We start from the raw sequence: 27198 nt of genomic DNA, 5'->3' as shown, positions 1-27198 counted from the left end.
TCTATCTGTTAGATGTCTGAACTTAGAGTTAAGAGACTTTGAATCTATATGTTTATACTTTTTTGTTTTGAGTTTTGCCTCCCGGTGAACTAGATGCTCATGCTTCTATCACTGTTGCTGGTATTCTTACTATTAATTTAAGAGGTAGGTGCTGTAGAATATAAGGAAAAATCAATAATATTGGAAGTAAGATATATTGTTGCATTGTGTAGTAAGATGCATTATTCCACTGTGGTTTGCTTAGTTGCAACTGTGTTTTTTCCCCAAGTGCTGGTGTGGGTCGTACAGGCACATTCATAGTAATAGATGCCATGATTGACATGATGCATGCTGAACAAAAAGTTGATGTTTTCGAGTTTGTGGCAAGAATTCGTAGCCAGCGTCCACAGATGGTTCAGACAGATGTAAGTAATACATACATACATACATATATACATATTATTTCCAGTAAATTTAGGAAGCCTTCTTCTATATGAATCTTTTGTATGTTCATCAATAAGTTATCTTTTATTGGTGAACATTTTCTTCTTCTCACTGTTAAAATCTTGGAAATGACAGAGAAACAAAAAGAATTTGCATAGCAACTTAATTTGATATTGTATTCTGTGCTCAAATACGTCAGGCATTCTTGTTCCCTAAATCAGTTGTATTTATTCACAGTGAGATTGTCACACATCTCATTTTCTCAGTGCTGACATGATGATATCCTGGTGTTTAGAAGAATCACCATCTATTTAAATAATGTTAAAGCAGGAACTAGCTGATCATAGCAAATAGGAGGGTTTAAAAAAAAAGTCAGAGGACAGCACTTTTTTCTCACTGAAAATATTTGGCACAAAAGAATTTATACAATCCTCTGTATATGCTCTTGTTTCTATCTAAGATTATCAAATGGGAGATGGGAGGTATTATATTCATTTCCTTGTTAGATTTTTTCAGCTTTTACCATATCACCTGACTTTCTTTTTTTATTTTGTTTTTGTTACGAGAACATTCATGCTATTTTACAATAAGTAGGTGCCACTCTCCGTCTTTAAGTCTCAGATGTAGAATTTAAGACTTCAGGCTACCAAGTGACCTTTGAAAGGTTTGAGTTTAACCTCTTTTGTAACTTTTACAGAAAATTCAGCTCCTCAAACAGCAGCTTGGACAGTACATTTCACCAATGCGCACTAGGACTGTGGGCGTGCATGAAATATGTAGGTTGAAAACTGCCCATACCTTCAAAAATACTCTTGACATATCAGTCCTGTCAATGAGAATATATCTATCCTGCACTTGTTGCATTGGTTGCCAATAGGTTCCTGGCTCAATTCAGAGTGTGAATTATCACCTTAAAAACCTGTTGCAGCATAATACTGGACTACATCAGGCAATATCTAATGAAAATGGAAAAAATATCCATCTGTTTCAGTTCTATAGAGAGACCCTTTTCTACATAGATTGTACAATCATAGATTGTAGGCCAGGCTACATAGATTGTACAATCATAGATTGTAGGCCAGGCTTCTAGGGGGCAGCCCCATTTGATGTAATTCCCCTTGAATTACAAACAACTCCTACTCTAGAGGCATTTTGAAAATTAGTGAAAGCAGTGCTGTTTAGTTGAATGTCACCACTAATGAATCAGAATTATATGATGAATTTTACTGCCTAAATATGATTGTAATGCCCTGTTCTCAGCTTTATTTTATTATTTCCAAATCCAGAGTATTTTTGGACTGGGGGAGGCAATACACATAGTCCTCGACTTACAACAGTTCATTTAGTGACTGTTTGAAGTTATAAAGGCACTGAAAAAAATAACTTATGACCGTTTTTCACATTTACGACCTTTGCAGCATCCCCATGGCCATGATGGTGATCAAAATGCTTATATTTATCACGATCGCAGTGTCCCAGGGTCATGTGATCATCTTCTGCGACCTACTGACAAGCAAAATTTATGGGGAAGACAAATTCATTTAACAACCGTGTTACTAAATTAACAACTGCAATGATTCATTTTAATAACTGTGGCAAGAAAGGTCGTAAAATGGGACAAAACTCACTTAACAAATGTTTCACTTAGCAACATAAATTTTGGACACAATTGTGGTTGTATGTTGAGTGTGTACACATTGCTGTATACATTGTAAAAATAAGTGAAATCTTTAATTTTAAAATAATGTTGCTGAATTCTATTTAACTAAAAATGTTTCAAAGGTTGGGATTTAGAGAGTTCTGTTTCTTTACAGATGCAGTATTCCTTCATATATCAAGCCTTACTTGAATACTACCTCTATGGTGACACAGAACTGGATGTATCCTCCTTAGAAAAACACCTGCAGCCATCAAATAGCAGCACACCAAATCTTGTTAAGATAGGATTGGAAGAAGAGTTTAAAGTAAGCCTTAAGTACACTTTTAAAATGTAATTTGGTGATTGACCCAATACTTCTTTTTTGATACATTAATTTTTTTCTCCTAAAATATTAGATTATTTTTTTGCAATATTTGTCAAGTTATTTATACCTAAAATATCAAAAGTTATGTAAAATTTTAAAATTAAAGTTTTTTATTTCTAGGCTTTTAATTTTTTTTCATTGAAACTAAGTACTATGAAAATGAAAGTAGCATCATAAAGAAAATATTAAAACAAAAACCTCACCCAAGTAAATATTTGAAAAAGAAAAAATTGATTGGGAGTACATAAATACATTTATAGTGTTAAGTATGAAAAAATAGTCATGTTCAAAAATTCCTGTCCAAAAATAAACTTGTATTGGTGAAGGAAAAATTACTCTTTAACATAACTAACAAAGAAACAGTATTTCAATAAAACATACTTTTAGATTTATATAGATGTGTGAATTTTTCAGCTGATGCTATTTCATTAAAAAAAAGAAAACAATTTTTATTTCTCTCCCCACCTGCCAAAGTACCTTAAGAAGTATAGGATACCCTGTTTTCCCCAAAATAAGACATCCTCTGATAATAAGCCCAATTGGGCTTTTGAGTGCATGGCAATAAGGCCAAGCGCTTATTTCAGGGTTCAAAAAAATATAAGACAGAGTCTTATTTTCAGGGAAACACGGTAACAAATTGGTCCTTAACTTCCTTACACTTAACTTCCTATACCACTTAAAGACCAATCAACACTAGACATATGATAGATAATTATGAGCTTTAAAATTTCTTTATATAGAAGTATATAACAAAGTTTCTGTGTAAATGTAATTATATGATAGTTTATCAAGCAGAATTTTTCAGAAGAAAATATGATTAAGACATTTTGATTGAATTTGTTACTGTTCTTCTCACATTGAGTTTTCATATTTTTATTTGTAGTCATTATCTAACTTTTACTTTTGTTTTAGAAATTAACAAATGTTCGAATAATGAAAGAAAACATGAGAACTGGTAATCTGCCAGCAAATATGAAGAAAGCCAGAGTTATCCAAATAATCCCTTGTAAGAAATTAAATTGCATTTTCAAACAAATTGTATAATTTGATTGACAAAAACTTACCTAAGAGAATATTGTAATATTTTAGAAGCAACAGCAGGTGGCATTACAGACTGAAATATAACTAAATTTTATAAAAGCCTGCTGAGTATATTTTATGTTATTATTGATTACAAAATATTTTGAATTTTACCAAATCTACTTTTTTTGTTCCCTAGATGACTTTAACAGAGTGATTCTTTCAATGAAACGAGGTCAGGAGTACACAGATTATATCAATGCTTCCTTTATAGATGTAAGTATTTTTCTGTACAGAAAATGCACAATACTGTAAGAGATGTTAACATCTTTTCCAGAATATTTGTTTAAAATTCATCTAGAAAAGAGCATGACCTTTTTTTTTTTATTTGCATTTATATTCCGCCCTTCTCCGAAGACCAGGACGGCTTACACTATGTTAAGCAATAGTCTTCATCCATTTGTATATTATATACAAAGTCAACTTATTGCCCCCAACAATCTCATTTTACCTACCTTATAAAGGATGGAAGGCTGAGTCAACCTTGGGCCTGGTGGGACTTGAACCTGCAGTAATTGCAAGCAGCTGTGTTAATAACAGACTGTCTTAGCAGTCTGAGCCACCAGAGGCCCTTCAGCATTACTATATGATAATAACCTGTTAATTTTTTAAAAAAGGAATCAGTGCCTGACTGCACAATAAAAAATATCTTGTATTTAACATATCAACATAAAGAATCAAACATCTTTGCTTTTTTGTTAGAACCAAGTTTAATTTACTTTTTACTGTGGCAGGATTTGTTTTATTTGATTGAGAATAGAAATAGATAACTTTTCTTCATTGCTGTCAAACTTTTCTCTGTCTATTTTGGTGAAGAATATATTTTTTCTTGGTGTTTCAACAACAGATGAATGTCCATTACAAAGTATTGAACTCATATGGTGCATTATCTCAACGTTGCATATTCTAAGCTTCATAAAAGTGTATGATGCTCAGAGTGCTTTGACTGAAGCCATAGATATCTCCAAAATTTGCCATCTAATTGTATTGTTAATAGGACAAATGAGAAAAAAATATTACACACATGACTGAGAAATGATCATATTAACTATATTTAATGAATTTGACATTTTAAATCATGTAAATATACACGAGAGGAACCATTTATTGCCCTGGTCCCATCTATTCTATGGTTCTGAACTCCTTCTCAAAGGTCAACTGTAGAAGAAGAGCCACATACATTGGCAATAAACAAAATAATTTCTTTGATTTTGACTTTTGTGAAACCAACCGTTGTGTTTTGTAAACTGTGGCTTCCAACCATATTGTCTAAATTTGGCCATTGTGGCTAGCTCAACCATCTATTGTTAGAAGAAGTCGCGTGTTTCCTTGATTTAGTGATGTAGTCAACATAATGGTATTCCTCTCACATCCTCCTTTCAGATGAAAGAGAGCACATTAATTATTAATTTAACAAACCCTTGCCTTCTTTGGTGTCACCCTCCAACATGTCTTCTTTTCAGTCATTATAACTGGCACAATACAAAAGCCTCAGTGAAGACTTGGGCTAAATTTGCTTAACTAATTTCTTTGATTTGTGGATCAGAGTGAATGGGACTGGGACTGGAAGGACCTTTAGAACTTTAAAGAAAACATCTATTCTGGTAGATCTATTTAATATAAAATTCCTTTCAAACAGGGGAGAATCTAGATAACAATTGTCAAAGAATGAAATATTTCTTTATGTCCAGGGCTATCGCCAAAAGGATTACTTCATTGCAACTCAAGGACCTCTTCCTCATACTGTGGAAGACTTCTGGCGAATGGTGTGGGAATGGAAATGCCACACCATTGTTATGCTTACAGAAGTTCTGGAAAGGGAGCAAGTATGAGCATTTTGTACAGTATCTTGTAAATATTTTGTTATTAATATTTTTTTTTAAAACAGAACAAGAGTATGGGAAACTCATTATACATCATTAACATTGATCTGTAAAATGTAGTGCCTCAACAGGCCTAGCATGAATTTGTCCTAGCAAATATTTTGCAGACCTGAGGCTGTGGAACTACAATTGATGATTTTACTATTGACTAGGATTTTAACTGTTCAATAAATCATGAAATCTCCTGTGAAGGAGCAAAACCGGATACTCTTGAATTGCTGCTGAGGCGAACATTTGTCTATAGCAGTAGCAATGCCACTTAGACTTATATACCACTTCACAGTGCTTTACAGCCTTCTCTAAACAGTTTACAGAGTCAGCCTATTGCCCCCAATAATCTGGCTCCTCATTTTACTGACCTCAGAAGGATGGAAGGCTTAGTCAACCTTGATCCGGTGACACTCGAACTGCTGGCAGCCGGCAGTCAGCAGAATTAACTTGCAATACTGCATTCTAACCATTGCGCTACCATAACTGTCTCACAGACAGACAGTTTGCAAAAGCTTGAACTACTTTACAATCACATGTTTTCAGAAAACGTATGATATCTGATGCCATAGCCAAAGTCCCAAAAAAGTCATCATAATTCAGAGGAAGACACAATCAAATGACAGGAAATTCAGTGGGAATTAAGTGTGATTCTGTGCTCAGATGTTAATAATGTTTAACACTTGCAATTTCCTTATAGTAAGAATTCTGTATATTTGGTATTATCTTAATTGGGATATCAGAACCAGTTTGGTGTGATTCTTTTCATTACTCTGATTACATGGTACATATTGTTCTGGTACAATATAAATGGGTGGGGAAGATTGGAATTAATTTGTAGATCACCATTCCCAGAAATAATTGACATAGCTTAGATAGCAACAAGAAATCTAAAAGCATCATTTTTTTTTCTGTTTCTAAATTTTACAGGAAAAATGTTTTCAGTATTGGCCATCAGAAGGTTCTGTTTCTTATGGCGAGATTACTATTGATATTAAGAATGACTTGCTTGTTGATACTATAAGCATAAGGGACTTTTTGATTACACACAACCAGGTATTCTTCATAATTTCCCTACTTCTTAAACTTCAGGTTTTTTCTTACTGTTTCTTACTGTCTTAAATACATTTTACTTCATATTTAGCAGACTGGTCAATTGTTATGACTATCTTATTTTAACAAATGTATTCTATCAGGAATAAGCAAAGGAACAAATATCAGAACAGGGAAATTTTCACTGCTGAGAAATTTAATCCCACCCTTCTGTAAATGGCTAACAGTGGAAGTTTCACAAGTTGACTTGGCTACATTTTGCAGACAAGAAAGATGTATACTGCAGAACTCAAAAATCAAGTAATCTCTCATACATGCGCATACCTTGTCTCTGTATGTGTACTATACATACACACCTGTATGTATACAAGTACAATATATACCATACATATACACCTACATACATATATGTTTGTATGCATGGTGTGGCAGCACCAAGGTTTAAATTCTAAGCCTTTTCAAACCAACAGATTTGAATTATTATTTCCTTGGCCTGAAGCATGCGATATATTTCTTTCATTTGATTCTATTCAATTCTAAATTAATGAACTTATCTTCATCAATTTAGTGTTCAGATTACTGGAGAAGATTAAAAATGGAAACTCTGGGTACATATATATATTGTGTGTGTGCATATACCATATACATATATATAGTATTTTTAATCTATTTTCTAATATTACATTGGGCAGTTAAGAGAAAAAGGTAGTAGTTGATATAAATTGCATAATTTTTGTCACTACTTATAGAAATGTTGCAATATGTAATAGATTGAAAGCTTTTATGAACCTATTTAAAAGTAAATCTTGCTATGTCTAATGGAATTACTCCCAGAAAAGCAAACGAGGCTTTGGTATTTAAAACTATTTCTTTTCATTACTAAAATTATTTTAAACCTGTGGCTTTCTCACTTCTGAATAACCAGGAGAAGCATGGCAGAGTAATTCGACAGTTTCATTTTCATGGATGGCCTGAGATAGGCATTCCGACTGAAGGGAAAGGTATGATTGACCTCATCGCAGCTGTTCAGAAACAGCAACAGCAGACAGGAAACCATCCCATTACAGTACACTGCAGGTAAACACATTCTTACATTTTTTTTTCTCCTCATATTCTTTTGTAGCTTTAAAGTTGAAAGCTAGCAAGGACTTTCGCTCTGAAGTAGAGGCACTAGATACCTGAAAGAACATTTCACAATGAGAAAGCTTTCTTCCAGCTTACTATATTTACAGCTGCAGGATAGGGAAGCAAGTGTTGGCCAATGATGAGGATGAGTATAATGGCAAGTGTATATATAAACTGATGATGCTTCAGATAATCTGGCCCCAAGCCCTAAAAGACTATGAGATAAAAATAACCATCAGTGAATTGGTCCTAAAAACTGACAAGAAAGTCAATGGACTTAACAAAAAACACAATATAATGCAATTTTTGATCTGGTTCCTACTTTGTGAACAACATATAATTTCCATTTTTTCTCCCAGAGGTGGTCTCACATGCACCATATTAAAACAGTAATCTTGAGGTTACTAGAGCATGGATAGCTGACCCTACAAGCTTCTATTGCTGGTCAGAAATGAAAAAAGTGGATTGTAGAAAAAGAGCTATCATGGTATATATCATGCTATCACAGCATGAACTGCACATGATGTGGTGGTGTAGCACTTCACAATTCTAGAGTTGTCTTAACACATGATTCCATAAAGGATTCTATAGGGGATGAGGCCCTAGCACCTGGAGCACCTTGAATTCCAGATGAATTTTAAAAATGACGTTGTTAACCAATCTTTAATATCCCTTTGCTTCTACTGGATAAATTGTTCAGATTCCTGAAGATGTGATTCATTTAATCTTGCTCACTATAATTATAATTCACGCTTTGCTTTAGGCTTATAAATTATCAATATTGAAATAGAGAATGGAAGATTTTTATTTTTTAACAAAGTACTGTAATGTAACAATCTTGAAAACTTGCCAAAGCAACTTTCCAGATCAGTTATAGTTAATGTAAATACAGTAAAGCTATTCTGAGCCTCTTTCTCATGCCTACCTCTCGTGCTTCTTATTCTTATTCTTATTCATCCTTCTTACCTTTCCCCTGGATGAAGGATTTCCATTTGTGAGAGTCTTCTTTCCCTCTCCATCTTCCTGGGATCTAGTAAACATTCCATCATAGCAGTTTATACAAGCTAAATCAGAGGTAGTCAACCTTTTTATACCTATCGCCCACTTTTGTATCTCTGTTAGTAGTAAAATTTTCTAACCGCCCACCGGTTCCACAGTAATGTGCCGTGTATCGTCATCTGCGCAGGCTTCTCGCACATCGTGGATTGGGTTTGCGGGGGGCGCCAGCTTCCAGCTCTGCTTGTCTGTTACAGCTGGGTGGTGTGGGGGGAGATGCAAAGCTATTCTGGGACAAGGCTCTTTTGCTTATGGTCGCACTATAGTGCCATTTAGTTTCACTTATGTAATGCGAACTAAACTTAGGGCAGGCAATACAAATAGTAGATTTTCAGAAATTTAAATTGTCATGGGAAATTTTATGAAAACCTAATGAAAATGTTTTTAAATAATGCTATGAAATTTTTTTAAAAAAATCAATTAAATTAAAAAAAAGGAAAGTGCTTCAGTATTGGACAAAACCCCTACCACCCACCATGAAAGCTGGAACACCCACTAGTGGGCGGTAGGGACCAGGTTGACTACCACTGAGCTAAATTGAGACACAATTGCAGAAGTGTGTGAAAGGTGGCATTTTTTCCAAACTGCTCTGAAATATCCCAATGCCTAATTCTATATTGTTCTACAAAGTTGAAGAACACTCTCAATCAACACTGAAATAACTATTGTTTTCCCTTTTTTCAAGTGAAGCTTTCTCTGGATCTTGGTGGATGGATAAATGTATTCCAGAGGAAACTTTGTTTATAAAGGAAGTAACTACAACATCAGCATTCATTCCCTGAACAGTTTTAAAGTCTAAAATTTTAAAAAGCTTATTTTTACAGTAACAGGAATAAGGTTCTATAAAATCTATATACTGTTTTTATGACTTAAGCAAATCTGCAAAATAATGCCATATCTGGTACTCCTGAAGAAGCAAAGAATTATAGAGGCTACTAAGCCTATTTATATTAACAGAGACTCAATTCTACATGTATGTTTTATTTTTCTGCATATGATAGGCCAACTTATTTGTTTTTTCCTTGTAGTGCTGGAGCTGGAAGAACAGGTACATTCATAGCACTCAGCAATATTTTGGAGCGAGTCAAAGCTGAGGGGCTCTTAGATGTATTTCAAGCTGTGAAGAGTTTACGGCTGCAAAGACCTCATATGGTGCAAACACTGGTACGTTGCTTCACCACAATTGTTAATATTGCACTAATATTATAAAAGTAAAATAGAGGCTTTATATCTATATTCATACAATAGAATTGGTTTGCTCAGGCATAGTGACTGTGGGCCTCAGCTGATGATGACAACCATGACTGCAGGGATTGCTAAGCAATGCTGTCACACATTGGGACCATGTCATTTAGTGATGGAAATTCCCAATGGCCATAGTGAGTTGAGGAATACCTGTATAAATTTACTTCAAAATTCCTTCCCAATGATAAAAATACCCAGTTATAGAATGCCTAAGAGGGTATGTTAGGATACAATTCCAGGTCCCCTTATTTTACTGGCAATCTCTAAGAGCTGGAAACCAGTTATGAATAAGAGAATAGGAAAAAAAGAGAAAGGCAAAAGATTAAAACGTCTACTCAGTTTTTATCCTGACGAGCAGCAAAAATTAGAACTGGTCTTTTGTTTGTTCTATGAAAACTTATTCTAAAGTGAGTACTGCATCAATAGGCTCAAATGTAGGTCAATAAACTGCAAATGCATTCATATTAATGAAAACATATAAAAGTACCAGGATTCATTTCTCATTCAAATAGTTCTTCAAAGAAAATAATTGTTTTTGCATAGTAGTCTTAGTCTAGGCAGTGTCACCTGATATATAATGGTGCTGAAACATGTAACAAAAAGTGAAAAACATTTTATCTGTATATTTTATCATGATTCTACAGTTCTGAAGTTAAATACGGTTCAACAAAGTTCAAACATAATAATGTCTCTTTTTTGCACCTGCAGGAACAGTATGAATTCTGCTACAAAGTGGTACAAGATTTCATTGATATATTTTCTGATTATGCCAATTTCAAGTGAAAATGCCTGCCATTTTTTTTAAATTTAATCATCTGTACAAAGATTTGTAAATCATGTTAATTTATTTCCATTTTTTTAAAAAAAAATCTAAATGTATATAAGATTATGTATGTTTTGCTTTGAATGTCTCTTCAGGTGTATGTATGACTCAAATAAGCTTCAACCCTGATCTAAAGGAGTATGCACAGACTCTTTTCATACAATAAAATAAACTTCTAGTCAGCTGTTTGGTGGCAGAAGGAAAAAGCTGATTTATGGGATTTGTATAGTTTTGAAAGGACTTAATATATCAACCCCAGCTGGTTGATAAAGAGGAAAGTTGTATACACAGAATATAGTTGCATGTTGGACTACTCATTCAGCTGAAGAAATATGTGCAAAAACTGTGTCTGCATGTGTAACAACCCTATCTAGGTCATTGCTTTGTGTTTTTGTTGGTTTTCATTTTAAATAACTGAGGCCCATGTACAATATAGTGCAGTATATACTGTTATGAATACAGGCACAATTCAGCCTATGTTAGGCATATTTAAGACTCACTGATTTCAGTGGGTTTAATAAGCATATGCTTAAATATTTCCCATTGAAATTAATGGGATTTTGAGCCCAGCTAAATGTTTGAAAGCACTGATTCTGAAATTAAACTGATCAGTGGCTTGGATGACAGCCCGCTGATCACTCTGAGCCCATGTAAGAGCAAAATATATTAATAGAACTCCAGAACTCCTTAATTTTGGCTGAATCTTTCCCATATTTTGCCTAAATGCATGAAAAATTGTGATTCATTATTGCTAATCTTGTTTGAAATTATATATTTTTAATTTATTGTATATGGTCCCTATTTATATAAAAAAGGAAAAAGAGTACATTTTTAGAGTTTAAAAAATCATCTTGCTATTATTGAGCAATATTTTATTTAAAGCAAGCATCATTTAATGACTACACCACAAAGATATTATACCATCCAGATTGAAAAGAATATAGGCTTTCTATGATAGACAGAAAAAATTATTGAGTCTTCATTTCAATAAGATTTACATCTGTTTCTTATTTTCTTATGTTGATGCTATTTTGATCATTAACATATTTGATCCTGATACAACATCACTAATATTAATGTGGAAAATTCACTGAAGTAGATAATATACAAAATGTGCTAGAATATGAGAATATTCTAAATATTTATTTTTATTTTATCAATACCAATTAGAATCATTTGTCTTTTTGGTACTGTTTTGATCTTCATAGTTAAGCACAACTAGAATAGAGAGGAACACAAATCTTCCATAAGCAACAAGATAAGATATCATTTTAACTTCTTAAAAAATGTATATTTTTAAAAATAGGATTCTAGGAAATTCTGTTTTAATGCAAGTTCTCAATTAATACCATAGTGTAAATATGGAGTTTCTTAAATTTAATTAAGTAGTATTAAAATATAATTTTAAGTTATCATTTTATTGCATTAAGAGAAAGTATATTTAACTTATAAACCAGCTGATCAATATTTGATACTATTTTGTATCAAGACATTTTGATTTGTTGTCATAAATAGCTATAAAGCCAGATATTACATTTATATAAAGAAAAATGTATCTCTTTAGTAAGCAATCTAAATTCATCACTTGCTAAATTTTACTGAAGGTAATAAAACTTAATAAATAGCTATCATTTTTAAGCCTAGTTCAATATCAAATATTCAATATTCAGTTCACAGTAAAGCCCTTAATTATTTGAGTTCTTTTGATACCCAAGGCACATGAAAAATAATGATTCCCTGCACTGTATTCCCAAATATCCAGTTGCTCCTTCTCTCCAGAGTGCACATATAGTTCCAAAATGAGCAAAGGTCTTTTTTCTATTATAATGTGGCCTACATGAATTTAGAACTTAGAAGCACCATGTAGATACCAGAATACCTACAGATGTTCTGGTTGGGCTATTCATGTGCAAGCACTCATGTACTAAAAAGCACAAAACCCAATCATCTTGATAATACTTATATAGAAGTTGCACCATATAGTTCCATCTTACTGGCTGCTGCAAGATTTCAAAGTTTTTACAACAGAAGAAACATTTTCTTGATACCAGTACAAACAATAAAAACAAAATAGCATAAACCTGGATTCAATTATGATTAACTCCACTGTTTTCAGGAAGCTGCTACAAGAAGGAAGAAGATAAGTTATTTTTATACTCTTTATCTTATAGTTTTTCAGCCCCTCCATCTCCTGTACATTTTTAAAATTATTGTGGAAGAATGTAGGGAATAGTATAAGAATAAATATGGAGATATTCTTAGAAATGTCCACCTATTCCTTCCTCTGTGGAGCAATTCATAAAAAACTTTGCTTTGTAGAAATATGGATCATACCTAAAGTCTGAACAAAACTAGGATGACAGTGAAGTAACAAAATAGACAGAACATTTTATTTCCCCATATTTTAAAAGGTATATATCTAAAAGCACAAACATAATTTATATAAATTTATATACAAATGTCTATAGAATATGCAATACATCTGGCTTGCCTGGTTGTTTTATGAATTATAAATGCCTTATTAAAATTATGTAGACTGCAAAATGGTCTTTCTACTTTAGCTCTTATTCTTTTTAATTCTACATACATTTAAATTGTTTCTGAAAGGAAAAGAAAAGTGAATACTTATTAACCCAGAAGATAACACAATTTCCATATCAGGACAATTACTTTTAATTGCTAAACTGTTTATGTTAGCAGCTTAAATACTCTTTTTACGGACAACTGCTTACATCTTCTAGGGAAAAAATTCTATGTACATACAGTTGTATGCACATAAGGAATCATTTTACGAAGTGACTGATATTAGCAATTCTAACCTCAAAAAATGTTATGTTAAGAAATATTGAGTAAACTTTCTATATTAGTATCTGATAGAATTTTTTAAAACTTTAGAAAAATAAATTTTCCCATTTGATATAGACAAAAATCCATTGAGTCCAAAAGATGAACAATTTCCATAAGCTGCTTTGGAAAATGCTGCTAGCAACCTTGGAAATATCAAACATTTTCTATATGAGTTAAGTAGAAATTAACCCTGGCAATTTTTTGTCCCAACTGTTCTTCTGTAAAATCTTATATAGATTGTGGATGGGATGCGGACCTGCGATTAACATCAGAAATTATTTTAAGCACCTTGAAATGTTGAACAAAATACATGTCTTTCATCCATCTTGATTCCTCAGTTCCTTCCTATAGATCTATCCAAATACAGTAGCAACTTTGCACTTTATATAAAACAGTTACTAGATTAATCCATATCCCTAGATAGATAAATCCAGGGTACTACAACTGGTTGGTGTTTATTCATCCATGCCAGAACAGTGATGGGTGTCTGGTTCTCTCTGAGCTTGGTTGTTTTCTTGCAGATATTTCATTATCCAAACTAGGTAACAACATCAGTGCTAGTAAGGGAGCCTTACTAGCACAGATGATACCTAATTTAAGTAATGAAACATCTGCAACAAAACAACCATGCTCAGAGAGCACCAAAGACCCCTCATTCAAATCTGACCTACAGATATTCTTCTTTATTGGTACCATACCAGTGAGTTCTTGCTGCTTCCTATATAAACTGGCACGACCCAGATATATAGTACTTTATCTCTTATTCAAAGATTAATGATTGTATCATTGTTGGAAAAATTATGGGACTTTAACACATTTGGAGGAAACCACATTTGGAAAGTTCTTTAACGTAAACTGCACCTATGTGAATCACTTAAGGATAGCATTACACACTCAAAAACCAAGAAAAATCCTGCTTGTTGTAGACATATGCCTCAATGTTGAAAAAAACAGAACTGTTATTCTATAAAATAATGTAGAAACAAAATCTGTCAAAAATGCACATAAGGTCCATGAATGAAAAGGACTGATTTCAACTGTAGCTCAGGGTTGAACTGTGGAGTCCTTGATGCTGTCTGAACTTAGTTGTGCGCTTGATGATGTTTCATTCTCTGACCAGGTAAGTAACATCTTCAGTGCTAGAAGAGAGTGGAGTTTCTCTGTTATACTGTATACAGTAGCTTACCCAATCAGTGTTGGTAGGGTTTTTTTTCTTGTAGTTCTTTGATTAGGCTGTTTGCTGACTGAATTGGTAGTTCCTTGATTAGGGTATTTTTTTATTGCTTGATTGTTTCTTTGTTTTTATCCTGGTGTTTTCCTTGCTGATAGCTACTGAAGAGGTGTTCTATGTGGGTTTTTTTTTGTTTCTTTTTAATATATCTTTTGAATGGTAGGTATATAAGCAGAGATCAAACCTCACTTATTCTAGAACTGAAGATGTTATCTAATCGGGTAACAAAATGTCTGCAAGCAAACAACCAAACTACAAGAAATTTAGAAAACTGAATACTTGGAATTGGTGCAATATAACTAGTAATTCAAAATATAAATCCAAATAGTCTCCTCCTAACATAACATTTCTTCTGCAATAGCTGATTTTAAATAATTATGTTAGATTCTAGGAGAAAAAAACCAGAATACTCAGCATAATCTCTTTCTTGGATATTGTGCAGTATATTTGGTTCTGTGTAATTCCATTTGATGCCAATATTTGTTCTGTGTATAAAAAAATTAATTCTGAATCTAACAATACAGGTAGTCCTAGACTTCAACCACAATTGAGCCCAAAATTTATGTTGTTAAGTGAGACATTTGTTAAGTGAGTTTTGTCTCATTTACGACCATTCTTGCCAGAGTTGTTAAGTGAATCACAGCATTAGTAGTAAGGTTGTTAAATGAATCTGACTTCCCCATTGACTGTGCTTGTCAGAAAGTTGCAAAAGATGATCACATGACCGCAGGACACTGCAAATATGAACCAGTTGCCAAGTGTCTAAATTTTGTTCACATGACCACGGGGATGCTGCAACAGTTATAAATATGAAAAATGGTCATAAGTCACTTTTTTCAGTGCCATTGTAACTTTGAACTGTGGCTAAACAAATTGTTGCAAGTCCAGGACTACCAGTAATAGAAAGGTTACAGGGTTGAAGGATTGAAGCATTAGAGAATTTAATTTGGAGTTCAGAAATTTTTAATCAGATCAGGGTACTATACTTTATATAGCATACAATATTTTTCATGCTTTGTTTTACACTGAATGAAACATCATTAATAAATGCCAAATAAAGATTAGAAATTATATATTCTGATCTGCATAACAGTCACTATGTGATTGACTTTTTCTTATGCAGTAATAGACACTGATTACCAAAGTTTTAAGTTCCGGTTTAACTTGGAACATGTAAACAATTAGAAACATTAAAGCCATTTATTTCAAACTGTGTTTCTAGAAAAATCCTACATTCATCAACAATATATCAGAAGTTCATTAAAGAGAAAATTATTAACTAACCAATTAGCTAATCAAAAGGAAAGGTTATAAATTGCTTTTTATTTTCTCTTTCAATGCAAAACACAGAAGTTAGACATATTCTATATATGCCTGGAATGAGGGATGGGCAGTCTTGACTAACAGCTGCTATTTAGAAAACTGCTGAATAGCTCTCATAACACACATCTGTATGTAAACATGTTGGTATCATGCCAAAGGGACCCAGTTTTGAGCTACTACTTGGTTGCTTACATATGTGCTTCAGATAAATATTGCCATGGGATTTGTACCAGTCAGCTACTGTTGTGAGACTTGGGTAGCCTAAATCTGTATTTGCCCTGCCTGTCCTCTTCCATTTTCCTATATAAAGGTGACTGTGCCTGGTAAGAGGTAGTTATGAGCTAACTACCTAAAGAGCTGCAGTGGTGCAGTAGTTAGAATGCAGTATTGAAGGCTATTTCTGCTGACTGCTGGTTGCCTGCAGTTTAGCAGTTCAAATCTCACCAGACTCAAGGTTGACTCAGCCTTCCAGCCTTCTGAGGTCAGTAAAATGAGGACCCAGATTGTTGGGGGCAATATGCTGACTCTGAAAACCGCTTAGAGAGGGCTGTAAAGCACTGTGAAGCAGTATATGTCTAAATAACTAGTCTAAGAGACTAGAGACTAGACAGCCCAGCTCAGAGTCCACTTTAGCCAGTCAATTAATCTTTGATGCAGAAAAGCACATGTTTTCTCTTTAAGAGAGAAACTCTATTCGGGTATTATTCCAAGTCACTAGAAATGGTTTGTGAAGAAGAAAGAGGATCAGTCTGGTGCATTGGCTAAGGCACCTAGCTAGAGACTGAATTCTAGGCCCATTTTAGGCAAAAAGCCAGCTGCATGACTTTGGGCCAGTCACTTTTAGATCTAGGAAGAACACAGTAGCAAACCACTTCCAAAAGATTGCAGATTAATTTTTGAATATCATCTCCATTATGCACTAGGTCTTATTTGGAGTAATGCCGGGAAAGGATTGGTATAGCTATATGCAAGTATTTTTCTAAGTATAGGTAAAGAAAAAAATTTGGTAAGGACCATGGAAGTGTAAGCAAGTGCTGTGGTATGCCTGCTTACCGTATTGTAAGTGTATTTATCATCCTATCCAAAACTACATTTACAGCTTGTGAGTTGGGTTATGACCAACATTGCAGAAAGTACTAAAAGCACATAAAATAGGCTTGCTTATTGCAGCATTTCAAATCACTGCATAATGCAAATGCATTTGGAAGCAGACAAGTGCTTGAGGAAGTTGAGAATCATACATGCACATCAGTTATATCATCATAGCTCTTCCGAACTGCAGTGAAATACCTGGATGGGGCTTTTCTATTTTTTGTGTTTGATGAGAATGTTTCACAATAATTACATGTATCTGTGGTTCTTTTATATTTATGTACAAGCCTACTGCCATCTGTAACACACAGCCCAGAAAATTCAGAGGACAGCCTTGGTTCAGTGGTATATATGCATTATATAGGCTCATATCTACAGTAACCATTAGAAACTAACGTGAAAAAAATTCTTGTTAATGGTTTCAAATATATTTAATACTTGAATTATAAAGGCTCTAAAGAAGAATGCCTATCATATTGATCATTTTGAAAAGGATGTTTATGAATCTGTTTTAAAAAGAGTTTGAACCTTTTTGTTCCAGTAGTTTAAAATGTTTATTTTAGGCATTGTAATTTGTAATGTATTGCTACTGAACCTTTTTATGTACATGCTAAACTCTATTTAATTTATGTCAAGGGCGTTGTATGTATGTAATATAGTGATATTTTCTTTTATTACGTTTATAATTTGATCTCGCTGTACAGTATTTATAATTCCAGTGAATGTTGCTGAATTATTTGTATATGCAGACTGCAAATCTAATAATTCCAATGCAAGAACAAAGGCTTCATTTTATTTTCAGGCTGTATTTCTTTCTTTAAATCTCTTAATTTAATTCCTCTCCTGTTTGCTCATTTAAACTAAATATTGCAATTTTATAAAGAATGTAAAACCCCTTTTTTAAATTACTTTGCCAAGCTGTTCAAATTCTGGTTATTTTACACAGACCTCTATTCTGACAAAAGAAAGAGTGTTAAATGAAGCACTTTAGGTATAATATTTAATGTAAAATGGTAGTTGAATAATTCATTCAGAACACACATACTTATTCTAAATCTGAATAAAAGTAATCATTTTTCTTAGTTATCCCAGTGGATTATGCAAATGCTAATGTAATCTTTCTGGGCAGTGTTTTTTTTTTTTACAACAAACACCCCACATCTAATGTTCCTCTTATTTAAAATCCACAGCAAAATTATACATATCGTCTTTTTTCCTGAAACGGTTGACCATTGCACATTTTAAAGAACTGCTATAAACTGCCCTGTTGCATCAACAGAAAGAGGGAAATATAACTTGAATAAATAAACAATTCCTTGATTTTTGAGTTGATTTTATTTAGTGACAGAAGTGTACAAAAAGCTGCCGTGTAAGTTTTTAGCTTTTTTTTTTAAATTCCATTACTTGATTTTACCAAAACAGAGATTTATCCCCTTTTATTTAGCAAAGTATAAGCCTGATTCTCTTTGCCCTATCTCTGTTTAAGTGCCAAAGGCTCTCCATTCCTGTTGCAAATCATTTTTGATCGCCCCTCCTTGCAGCATTTTCAGTAACTCTACAAACAAGCACTTAGTATTTCACCTGCAAACAGGCAGCCAGTGCAGTGCTTTTAATACAATACTTTGTTCTTTCAGAGACAACCGTAGTCTTAGGTTATGCACTAACTGCGATTTCTGGATCAGACCTTTCCCCATGTACTGTATTACTATAGTCAAACTTGGAGTTTACCAACACTTGTACCCTAGATTTTAGGGTTATTTTCTTCCAGGAAGAAACATAGTTAATTTATCAGCCAAAGTTGTACAAAAAAAAAAAGTGCTTCTGGCCATTGTCTTGGGTTGGGAGATTCAGAAACATTCCCCAAACTGTGTATATCTGCTTTTTCTGGGACAGCATAAACCTATTCAGAACAGGCAGCTTTCTACTAGCTTTTTTGAACTGTAATCCTCCTTGCAAACACCTCCGTTATGCTTGGATTTTAATGCACTATAATTTATAGCGTCCTGTGTGGTCATAGGCAGTCATTTCAAAAAAGCATTGCATTACTATATACTACAGGGATCACTATGCAATAGCTCTCTTTCTGAAAAACAACTATCCTTAAACAACACCATCTCAAATCTGAGGGAAAAGAAAGCAAGCGGAGACTCTTATTTGCTACTCTAGAGATTCAGAAGGATGTGTCAGTTGATAATGTCGGAAAACACCAGTTTGAAATGACTCAAGTTATAATGCTTCCTGCTTTCTCCAGATTGCTTGTTGCTGTGAAGCTACCATACTTTTGATTGTTTTATCTAATTATGGTAATTACAGTGGCTTGCCTAAGAGATCTGAAACTCTACAAGTTTTAGAAGAGTTTCAATCATTATTTCCTTTAAACAAAAATCTTCAAAAAAAATTGTAATATTATGATACTTATAATAACTTCCAAACTAGAATTGACAAGCCACATTGGGCAAGGAGTGAGGACCTCTCATCAAATGTGGCTTCCCAAGCAGCCTATCCACTTCATTGGGAGGAAATTATAAGGTATGTGTGTAAGATTTTTTTCTGAGAAGTAATATTATGAGTCTTAGTTTGAAACCCTGACAGGCAGTTACACATAGTGGTTAAGGCATCATGGTGTGAGTCTAGTCCCACCTTAGATATCTTGGGCCAATCACTCTCCGTCCTAACAAGCAATGGCAAAACACTTCTGAAATATTGCCAAGAAAACTGACATTGCCCCCCCCCCCAGAGCAATCTTAATTAAATGATTGTTAACTATGATATAGTTCAAAAAAGTACATCACTCCATTATGGTTTACACCTACAGACCAAAATGATGGAATTATCCAAACTTTAAGTATTCACTGGATTAATTCTTATATGATAGAAGTTATTGGGTCTGTTAATTTTAAATGTTACTTACTTTGCCCACAAATGAGTTATAATTTATTTTCAAAACAAATATGTCAGCAGTAACTTCTCCAGTAGGATATGATATATTAAAAGTTAATTGGATTCTTTAAGTGAGTATATATTTGAAAACTGTAATTACTAAAAAAAACTCTGGGAATTTTCAAGCACTTAAGTATATTATTTTCTTACACTTCTGTTGGGAGAATGTTCCTTAAAAATCAATGGCATTTACTTCTGAGGAGAGACAGAGAGCTTTACAACATGCTTGTGTTGTAAAATTATTTTTTCCCATTTGAGAGAATTAGTTTGAACACTGAGTATGCATTAGCTCTGATCCCTACTGCACCATTCATGTGAAGATCAGGGAGATTAGAAGGAAAACTGCATCTTTGGGCCCACTGAAGCATTCACCCTTGAAAATGACTTGTGTATTAGATCAGTGTTCCTTTTAAGAAGTGTGAACTTGTGGAACTTGTGAACAGTTGTGGAGTTGAAATCCACACATCTTAAAAGCTGCTGAGGTTGACAAACATTGTATTAGGAGGATTTTCTCTCTCACACTCACTCTCTCACATACATAATAAATAGCAGGAAGTGAGATCAAATGAGGAAGACAAATGTTTCTCAAGTGTGAATTGAAGTTAAGCAACAGGAGAAATTGAGGCAGTATAGAAGCAGAGAGCCCGTTACCAACAGCAAAAGAAATGTTGGATAAACTTGGTTTGGAATCGTACCGCCTTTCTCTAAGTGAGGAAGCCTACAGAAAACAAATGTTTGCAGCTCAAATGAAGACTCACTTCCAGAAATGCAGGAGGAAGAATGCAATATCCCATAGATCACAAGAGAAAAAAAGAAAATAACCCCCAAAGGTATTCAATTTTATTTATTTATTTATTTTGTCACAACAATATATATAGGTATCATACAAAAGATTATATAGTATATAAACATATATAAGTAAATATTAGGAGGTATTAGTTATTATTCCAAAAGCAATATAAGGTTTGCTTTTGGATAGTTTTATGGCCAGAGAAGCTTAGGAAATATTTTGTCTCTTATCTCCTTCATTAGAAAGCAATAGATGCAATTTACATAGACTTCTGCAAAGCTTTTGACTCAGTAGTACACGATAAACTTCTCCTAAAACTAAAATCCTACGGCATTTCAGGACCTCTTCACAATTGGATAACTGCTTTCCTGTCAAACAGACAACAAGTGGTCAAAATTGGCAATGCTCTATCAAATCCTGTCCCTGTCAAAAGTGGCGTTCCTCAAGGTAGCGTTCTTGGACCAATGCTCTTCATACTATACATAAATGATCTCTGTGACCGTATCTCAAATTATTGTGTTCTCTTTGCTGACGATGTTAAACTATTTAACACCACCAACAATAGTACTACCCTTCTAAAAGACCTTGATTTTATATCTGATTGGTCTAAAACCTGGCAACTCCAAATCTCAACCAGCAAATGCTCAGTCTTACATATTGGAAAAAAGAACCTAAACACCAAGTACAAGCTTAATGGACATTATCTTACAGATGACCCCCACCCTGTTAAGGACCTTGAAGTTTTCATATCAAATGATTTAAGTGCCAAAGCCCACTGCAACTACATCACAAAAAAGGCTTTAAGAGTTGTAAACCTAATTCTGTGTAGCTTCTTTTCCAAAAACTCTACACTACTAACCAGAGCATTCAAACATTTGCCAGACCCATTCTTGAATACAGCTCATCTGTCTGGAACCCATACCACATTTCTGACATCAATACAATTGAACGTGTCCAGAAATATTTTACAAGAAGTGTTCTCCGCTCCTCTGTAAACAACAAAATACCTTATTCCACCAGACTTGAAATCCTGGGATTAGAGAATTTAGAACTCCGCCGACTCCGACAAGACCTGTGTTTAACACACAGAATCATCTATTGCAATGTCCTTCCTGTTAAAGACTTCTTCAGCTTCAATAGCAATAATACAAGAGCAAACAATAGATTCAAACTTAATGTCAACCGCTTCAATCTTGATTTCAGAAAATATGACTTCAGTAACAGAGTTGTTAATGCTTGGAATACACTACCTGACTCTGTGGTCTCCTCTCCAACTCCTAAAAGCTTTAACCAAAAACTGTCTACCATTGACCTCACCCCATTCCTAAGAGGACTATAAGGGGCGTGCATAAGTGCACAAAAGTGCCTACTGTTCCTGTCCTATTGTTTCCTTTCAATATATGTTCCTGTATATAATGTGACAAAATAAAAAAATAAATAAAATAAAAAAGAAAAGAAAAGAAAAGAAAGGATCTTCCTGGCCAGGCAGAGGTACTAAATTCCAAAGGTTTTTAAATATTGATTGGCTCCAGCACCAGATTCCTGCCTGTCAGTGATTTATTGCCTTTAAGGAAACATTGAATTTTGTGAGGAGATGGGTTTCTCTAACCTCAGATCAGGAGGCTGTTAAAAGAAGTGGGGGCGGGAAGCAAATCAAAAGCTTTTTTACTTCTATCACAAGCATAAGACTCTAGATAGAGAACAGACTACAGGGGTGAAATGCTCCCGGTTTGGACCAGATCACCCAATCCAGTAGCGAGAGTAGCGGGTGGTTCAGAGAACCGGTAGCAAAAATTCCTGCCCCCCCTCCCCGCCCCAGCTGAGCTGCGCGATCATCAGAGGTTTGGGTTTTTTTACTTTTAAAAGCATTTTTTCTTAAGCCAAAAAAATGCTATTAAAAGTTTTAAAAAAGCCTCTGATGATCGCATGGCTCAGCTGGGATCATCAGAACCCTTTAAAAGCTTTTAAAAGGTTCCTCTGGCGATCCTAGTTGAGTTGCCTGATCACCAGAACCTTTTAAAAGCATTTTTTTACAACCTCTTCGGCCAAAGAGGTGGTCGAAAAAATGCTTTAAAAAGGCTCTGGCGATCAGGCAACTCAGCTGGGATCGTCAGAACCCTTTAAAAGCTTTTTTTCCTCTGGCGATCCCAGCCGAAGAGATTGTAGAAAAAATGCTTTTAAAAGTAAAAAAAAAAAGTTGGCCACACCCACACAGTCACATTACCCCCCCCACCAAGCCACGCCCACAGAACTGGTAGTAACAAATTTTACATTTCACCTCTGACAGAATACATACCTGATTTTAAAAATTTTATTTGATATGCTAATATATAGCGCTGTGGGGTTATTAGTTTCTGATACTTTTTATTTGCTACAATGCCGTCTCCTTTTTAAAGATATTACTTGGAAGAACTTTAAATCTCAATACAATCATCATATAGAATCCATTCATAAATGTATGCAAATATTTTGTCTCTGTGATTAGACTTCAGTAGTCTTAGTACAAAGACTTAGTACAAAAATGTAAATATGAAATAGAGAAGGTGTGCCAGCAGACTGGCATAAAAATGTTAATTATTGGAGTCTCAGAAGAAGGAGCTATTGTTTACATTAATATATTTATTAATATTTATTATTAATATTCATATCTTTGATACTAGATTTAATCCTGCCTGTCATTCAGAAAATCAAGGTTCAATCAGGAAATCAAGGTTGTGCACATAGCATTTGTTTCTCACAAGATTTTATTTTCCTCACAAGAACCCCATGAGGTAACCTGGCCTGAGAGTAATTATCTCAGAGTGATAGAATAAGCTTCCAATGATGGAAATGAATACGAATTTGGGTCTCTCTAGTCCAATATTTGAACCATTTGTGGGTTGCCCCCTGGTTCACACCGGTTCCATAGAATTGGTAGTAAAACTGCCGGGAGGCTCCGCCCACTGATCCAAACGTCATCAAAAGTGATCCGCGCATGCGCAGAAGCGCAGGGCACGATGCGAACCGGCAGTAAAGGTAAGTAGAACCCACCCCTGATTTGAACTATACCATACTGCCTAACTAGCCTCATTAAAAAGAATGGCATATTGAACTCTTTTTTAAAAATATATGGTACACAATGTTGACAATATTTGGAAGTCAATTCACTACTCTCTAGGCCAAACAAATCAATTTGTAAGCATGTGTATAGATATTTTTGTTTTGATGTGATAACTACAGCTAACGTATCCCATTATTTTTGTAGAAAAACCTTGAGTGTTTCATTTTGCAAACTTTCTGAATGCATAATTCATACTTGCTTTATAAAACCAAAGTGATTCTGTCCAATAAAATCTTCTGTCATGAATGACACACACTGAGGTAAAAACTGATAGGCACCTCTTTGCCTTTGAATACTATATTTACTCTACCTTCAAAAATATATTAGAAAATCAATCACATTTATTTATTGTCCAAGTCCAAACACAATTAAAAGACTGAGAATACAATAACTGTAAAAAGGAAGTGAGAAAAGAGCAAGAAAATCCTAAAACAACAGTTAATAAGTGAGGAAGCAAACAGTTATAGCTAATAGATAGGAATTTTGAAGTCTTAATGGGAGCTCCTGGTTGCAATGGCAATTAGAGCTGTTAATTGGAAGCATTAGGCTTGATCACCTTTGGTCATACAGCTTTATTAACACATCTGAGACAGTTTGTATCTCCAAGTCTGAAAGAAAAGTAGTTCAATGTTCCTGTAAGAAATTCATATATGTAAATCCAAAACAAAAGTTTCCCATGTATTCATATGTAAAACAGTACTTATCACATTTTTTTAAATCATATTTTTATACCTGTCCAACTCACAAAAATACAGAATGACTTGGTACTGTACTAAAAGGAGAAAATGTGTTAAAAACAAAAATAAAAACTACAAATACTATAACAAAAGCACAAAAGAAAGAAATGACTTTAACGGCAGTAAGCGAACCATTGCAAGATTTCTTGGAATCTCAGACCTAATGGCATAGCAGAGTTTTAAGAGACTTCTGAATGTTGAAAGAGCTGGAAATAACCTCTCTTCCAGGGAAGAAAACTGCATAATGTGGACTTCACCCCTTGGCAAAGAAGCTCACCCAGAGACCTTATGCAGACATTAAATAGAAGATAAGAGAGTACCAAATCCTGCAGTTCCCCACATAGATGCGCCAAAGGCAGCATCTATTCTCCCCAACTACCACCGACTGAAATCAGTCCTGAGAAAGGGGAAGACTATTTAAAAACATGGAGGGAAGAGTAACAATTGTGCTATAAAAGTGATAATCTAGAGTTGTGATGACGAACCTATGGCACGTGTGTCAGAGATGGCACACAGCACCCTCTCTGTGGGCATGCGAGCCACCGCCCCTGTTCAGCTCTGCTGTGCATACACACATGCCTCCCACCAGCCAGCTGGTCTTCGGGTCACTGCCGTGGGACGGGGCGTGTGCAGCGGGCCATGTGCACAAGTGGGGGTGGGTTGGTCACATGTGGGGGCAAGTCTGCATGTGTGGGGGCATGCAGGGGGCGTATCCATGGGGCCGTGTGTGCATTGCATTTTGGGGGTTCGGATGCGCTTTGGGCACTCAGTCCAGAAAAGGTTAGCTATCACTGATCTAGAGACTAGAAAATTAGACTTTGAAGAAATCCATTTCCTCCCTTTCTTCCTTGCTGTAAATACCACCTCCCATTGTATTTAGTTTGTGATTTCACCATAGGATAGCCATTCTAGAAAAATGTTATCTCGTTACCCTGGGACTGGAAAAGACCAAAAGGGCTCCTTAAATGTATTAATAGGAATACATACAGCGATTCTGTAAACAAGTATAAAACTTATAATAGCATTGGCATTTAAAAAAAAAAAAATTGGTGCTCAAAAACTACTTATGATTTCACCGTCTAAAATGTAAACGTGGGGACGCCAATACTCAGTATTATGCAATCCAGATAATATCTCTCTTTACTAATTGCTTCAGAGAATTTTTGTGGAGCATTCTTAACAAAACAAAAATAGATTGCCACAATACGGAGCCTCTCGTTCAAAATAGTAAAAGTAAGTGTAACGCCACACAGATGGGGGGGGGGGGGAATCCCTGTCTATCCTACGGTATGTTTAAAAATTGAAGTCCGTCCGGGCTCCCTCCTTATTGGATTATTTTTGCGCTGACATCACTATACAGTGACCAATCAGAGTCCGCCGACTGTTTTTGAAAAACCAAATTCACGGGAGGTGATAGAAGTGCGATGCTTGCGTTTAAGAAGGTCCAGGGCTGACCAAGGTCTGGATCCGCAAAGGAGCGCGCGAAGATTCAGGTAATGCCGTCCCTCACAGAGAGGAAGGGGAAATTAACTGTCGGCCGCCCGGGCACAATCTTGAGAGTCAGCGGAAGGATACACGTGAGGCTGCCTCAGAGGGCGGGTGAACAGTTGGGTGGGTGAAGAGTTGGGCGGTTTGAATGAGCAGAAGGGAAGACTTGGGGCGCGCGCGGTGGTGCTGCCTCTGAAGCAAGAGGGACTCCGGGTGTGCCGTTGACGGGGAACGCTCAGGGCAGGTGAGGGGCTCTTGGTCCGGGTGAGAACGGCGCCTGTGCGAGGGAGGCTGGTGTCCGCGTTGGCGCTCATGCTAGAGGGCAGTGGAAATGGGCTGGGTGCAGGATATTTAAAGAAAAGGGGGGGGGCTTGTTGGTTCCTTGGTTTGTTTAGCGGAGTTTAGCTCGCACGTGGCGATTTAAATTAGCCTTTTTTTTAAGAGCGTACGTTAGCAAAAGTAAATCCTTTTCTTAGATATAGTCCAACATCTGCAGATAACCTCGTTCCATGGCTCATGGACGGGGCATCTGCAGATCTTAGACTATATCTAAGAAAAATATTTATTTTAACTTACGATCTAAAAAAGATATTTTAAATTGTTGGCTTGAGACGAAAGCAGAAGAGGAACAACAAATGAACGAACTGGTTTTGTGCCTTTTGAGATAAATGGCAGTGATTCTTACTGTTCTTTGAATCATGCAGTTTGGTGAACGCTGCGTTAGGAGGAGACGAGGTTTTGATGTAGGACAGTTTCTGTGTTGTGGTATACGATTATTATATTCTCCAGCAGAAATCGGCACATGTAGCTTTAAACGGCTTTATCCTGCCTAGTGGTCTATTAAATCATAAAAATCTAATTTTCAGTTAGCATTTCCAAGCTTAGTTTAATTTGCCCATATTGTAGAAAGTTTTACCTGGTCTTAAGAGCAATGCCGGTTTTATATCAAC

The 27198-nt window shown here is 35.1% G+C and overlaps 2 protein-coding genes across 11 annotated transcripts in view; both read left to right on the top strand.

Annotated features, from left to right (window-relative positions):
- The window catches only part of PTPRE (protein tyrosine phosphatase receptor type E), a 155122-nt gene extending 137008 nt beyond the window's left edge, over positions 1-18114 (top strand). For all 9 annotated transcript variants that reach the window (XM_058187969.1, XM_058187965.1, XM_058187967.1 and 6 more), the window contains 9 exons: positions 269-404; positions 2238-2387; positions 3360-3453; positions 3667-3743; positions 5219-5353; positions 6329-6454; positions 7377-7528; positions 9661-9796; positions 10586-18114. In XM_058187969.1, coding sequence (XP_058043952.1) covers positions 269-404; positions 2238-2387; positions 3360-3453; positions 3667-3743; positions 5219-5353; positions 6329-6454; positions 7377-7528; positions 9661-9796; positions 10586-10660 — 1081 coding nt within the window. In that variant the 3' untranslated portion in view covers positions 10661-18114. The remainder of the gene's footprint in view (positions 1-268; positions 405-2237; positions 2388-3359; positions 3454-3666; positions 3744-5218; positions 5354-6328; positions 6455-7376; positions 7529-9660; positions 9797-10585) is intronic.
- Positions 18115-26154: 8040 nt separating this feature from the next.
- Positions 26155-27198, top strand: part of MKI67 (marker of proliferation Ki-67) — a 36354-nt gene continuing 35310 nt past the window's right edge. Inside the window, exon 1 of one of the 2 annotated variants that reach the window (XM_058188724.1) lies at positions 26155-26253. The gene's annotated coding sequence lies outside the window, so the exon portion shown is untranslated. Of the gene's footprint in view, positions 26254-26414; positions 26493-27198 lie in introns of those variants that run through there. The other variant, XM_058188726.1, reaches the window with a different exon arrangement.

This window comes from Ahaetulla prasina, chromosome 6 (genome assembly GCF_028640845.1).
Source record: "Ahaetulla prasina isolate Xishuangbanna chromosome 6, ASM2864084v1, whole genome shotgun sequence".
NCBI classification, from domain to species: Eukaryota; Metazoa; Chordata; class Lepidosauria; order Squamata; family Colubridae; genus Ahaetulla; species Ahaetulla prasina.
Note: the sequence above shows the minus strand (reverse complement) of the source record. Positions and strands in the feature narration are given on the sequence as shown.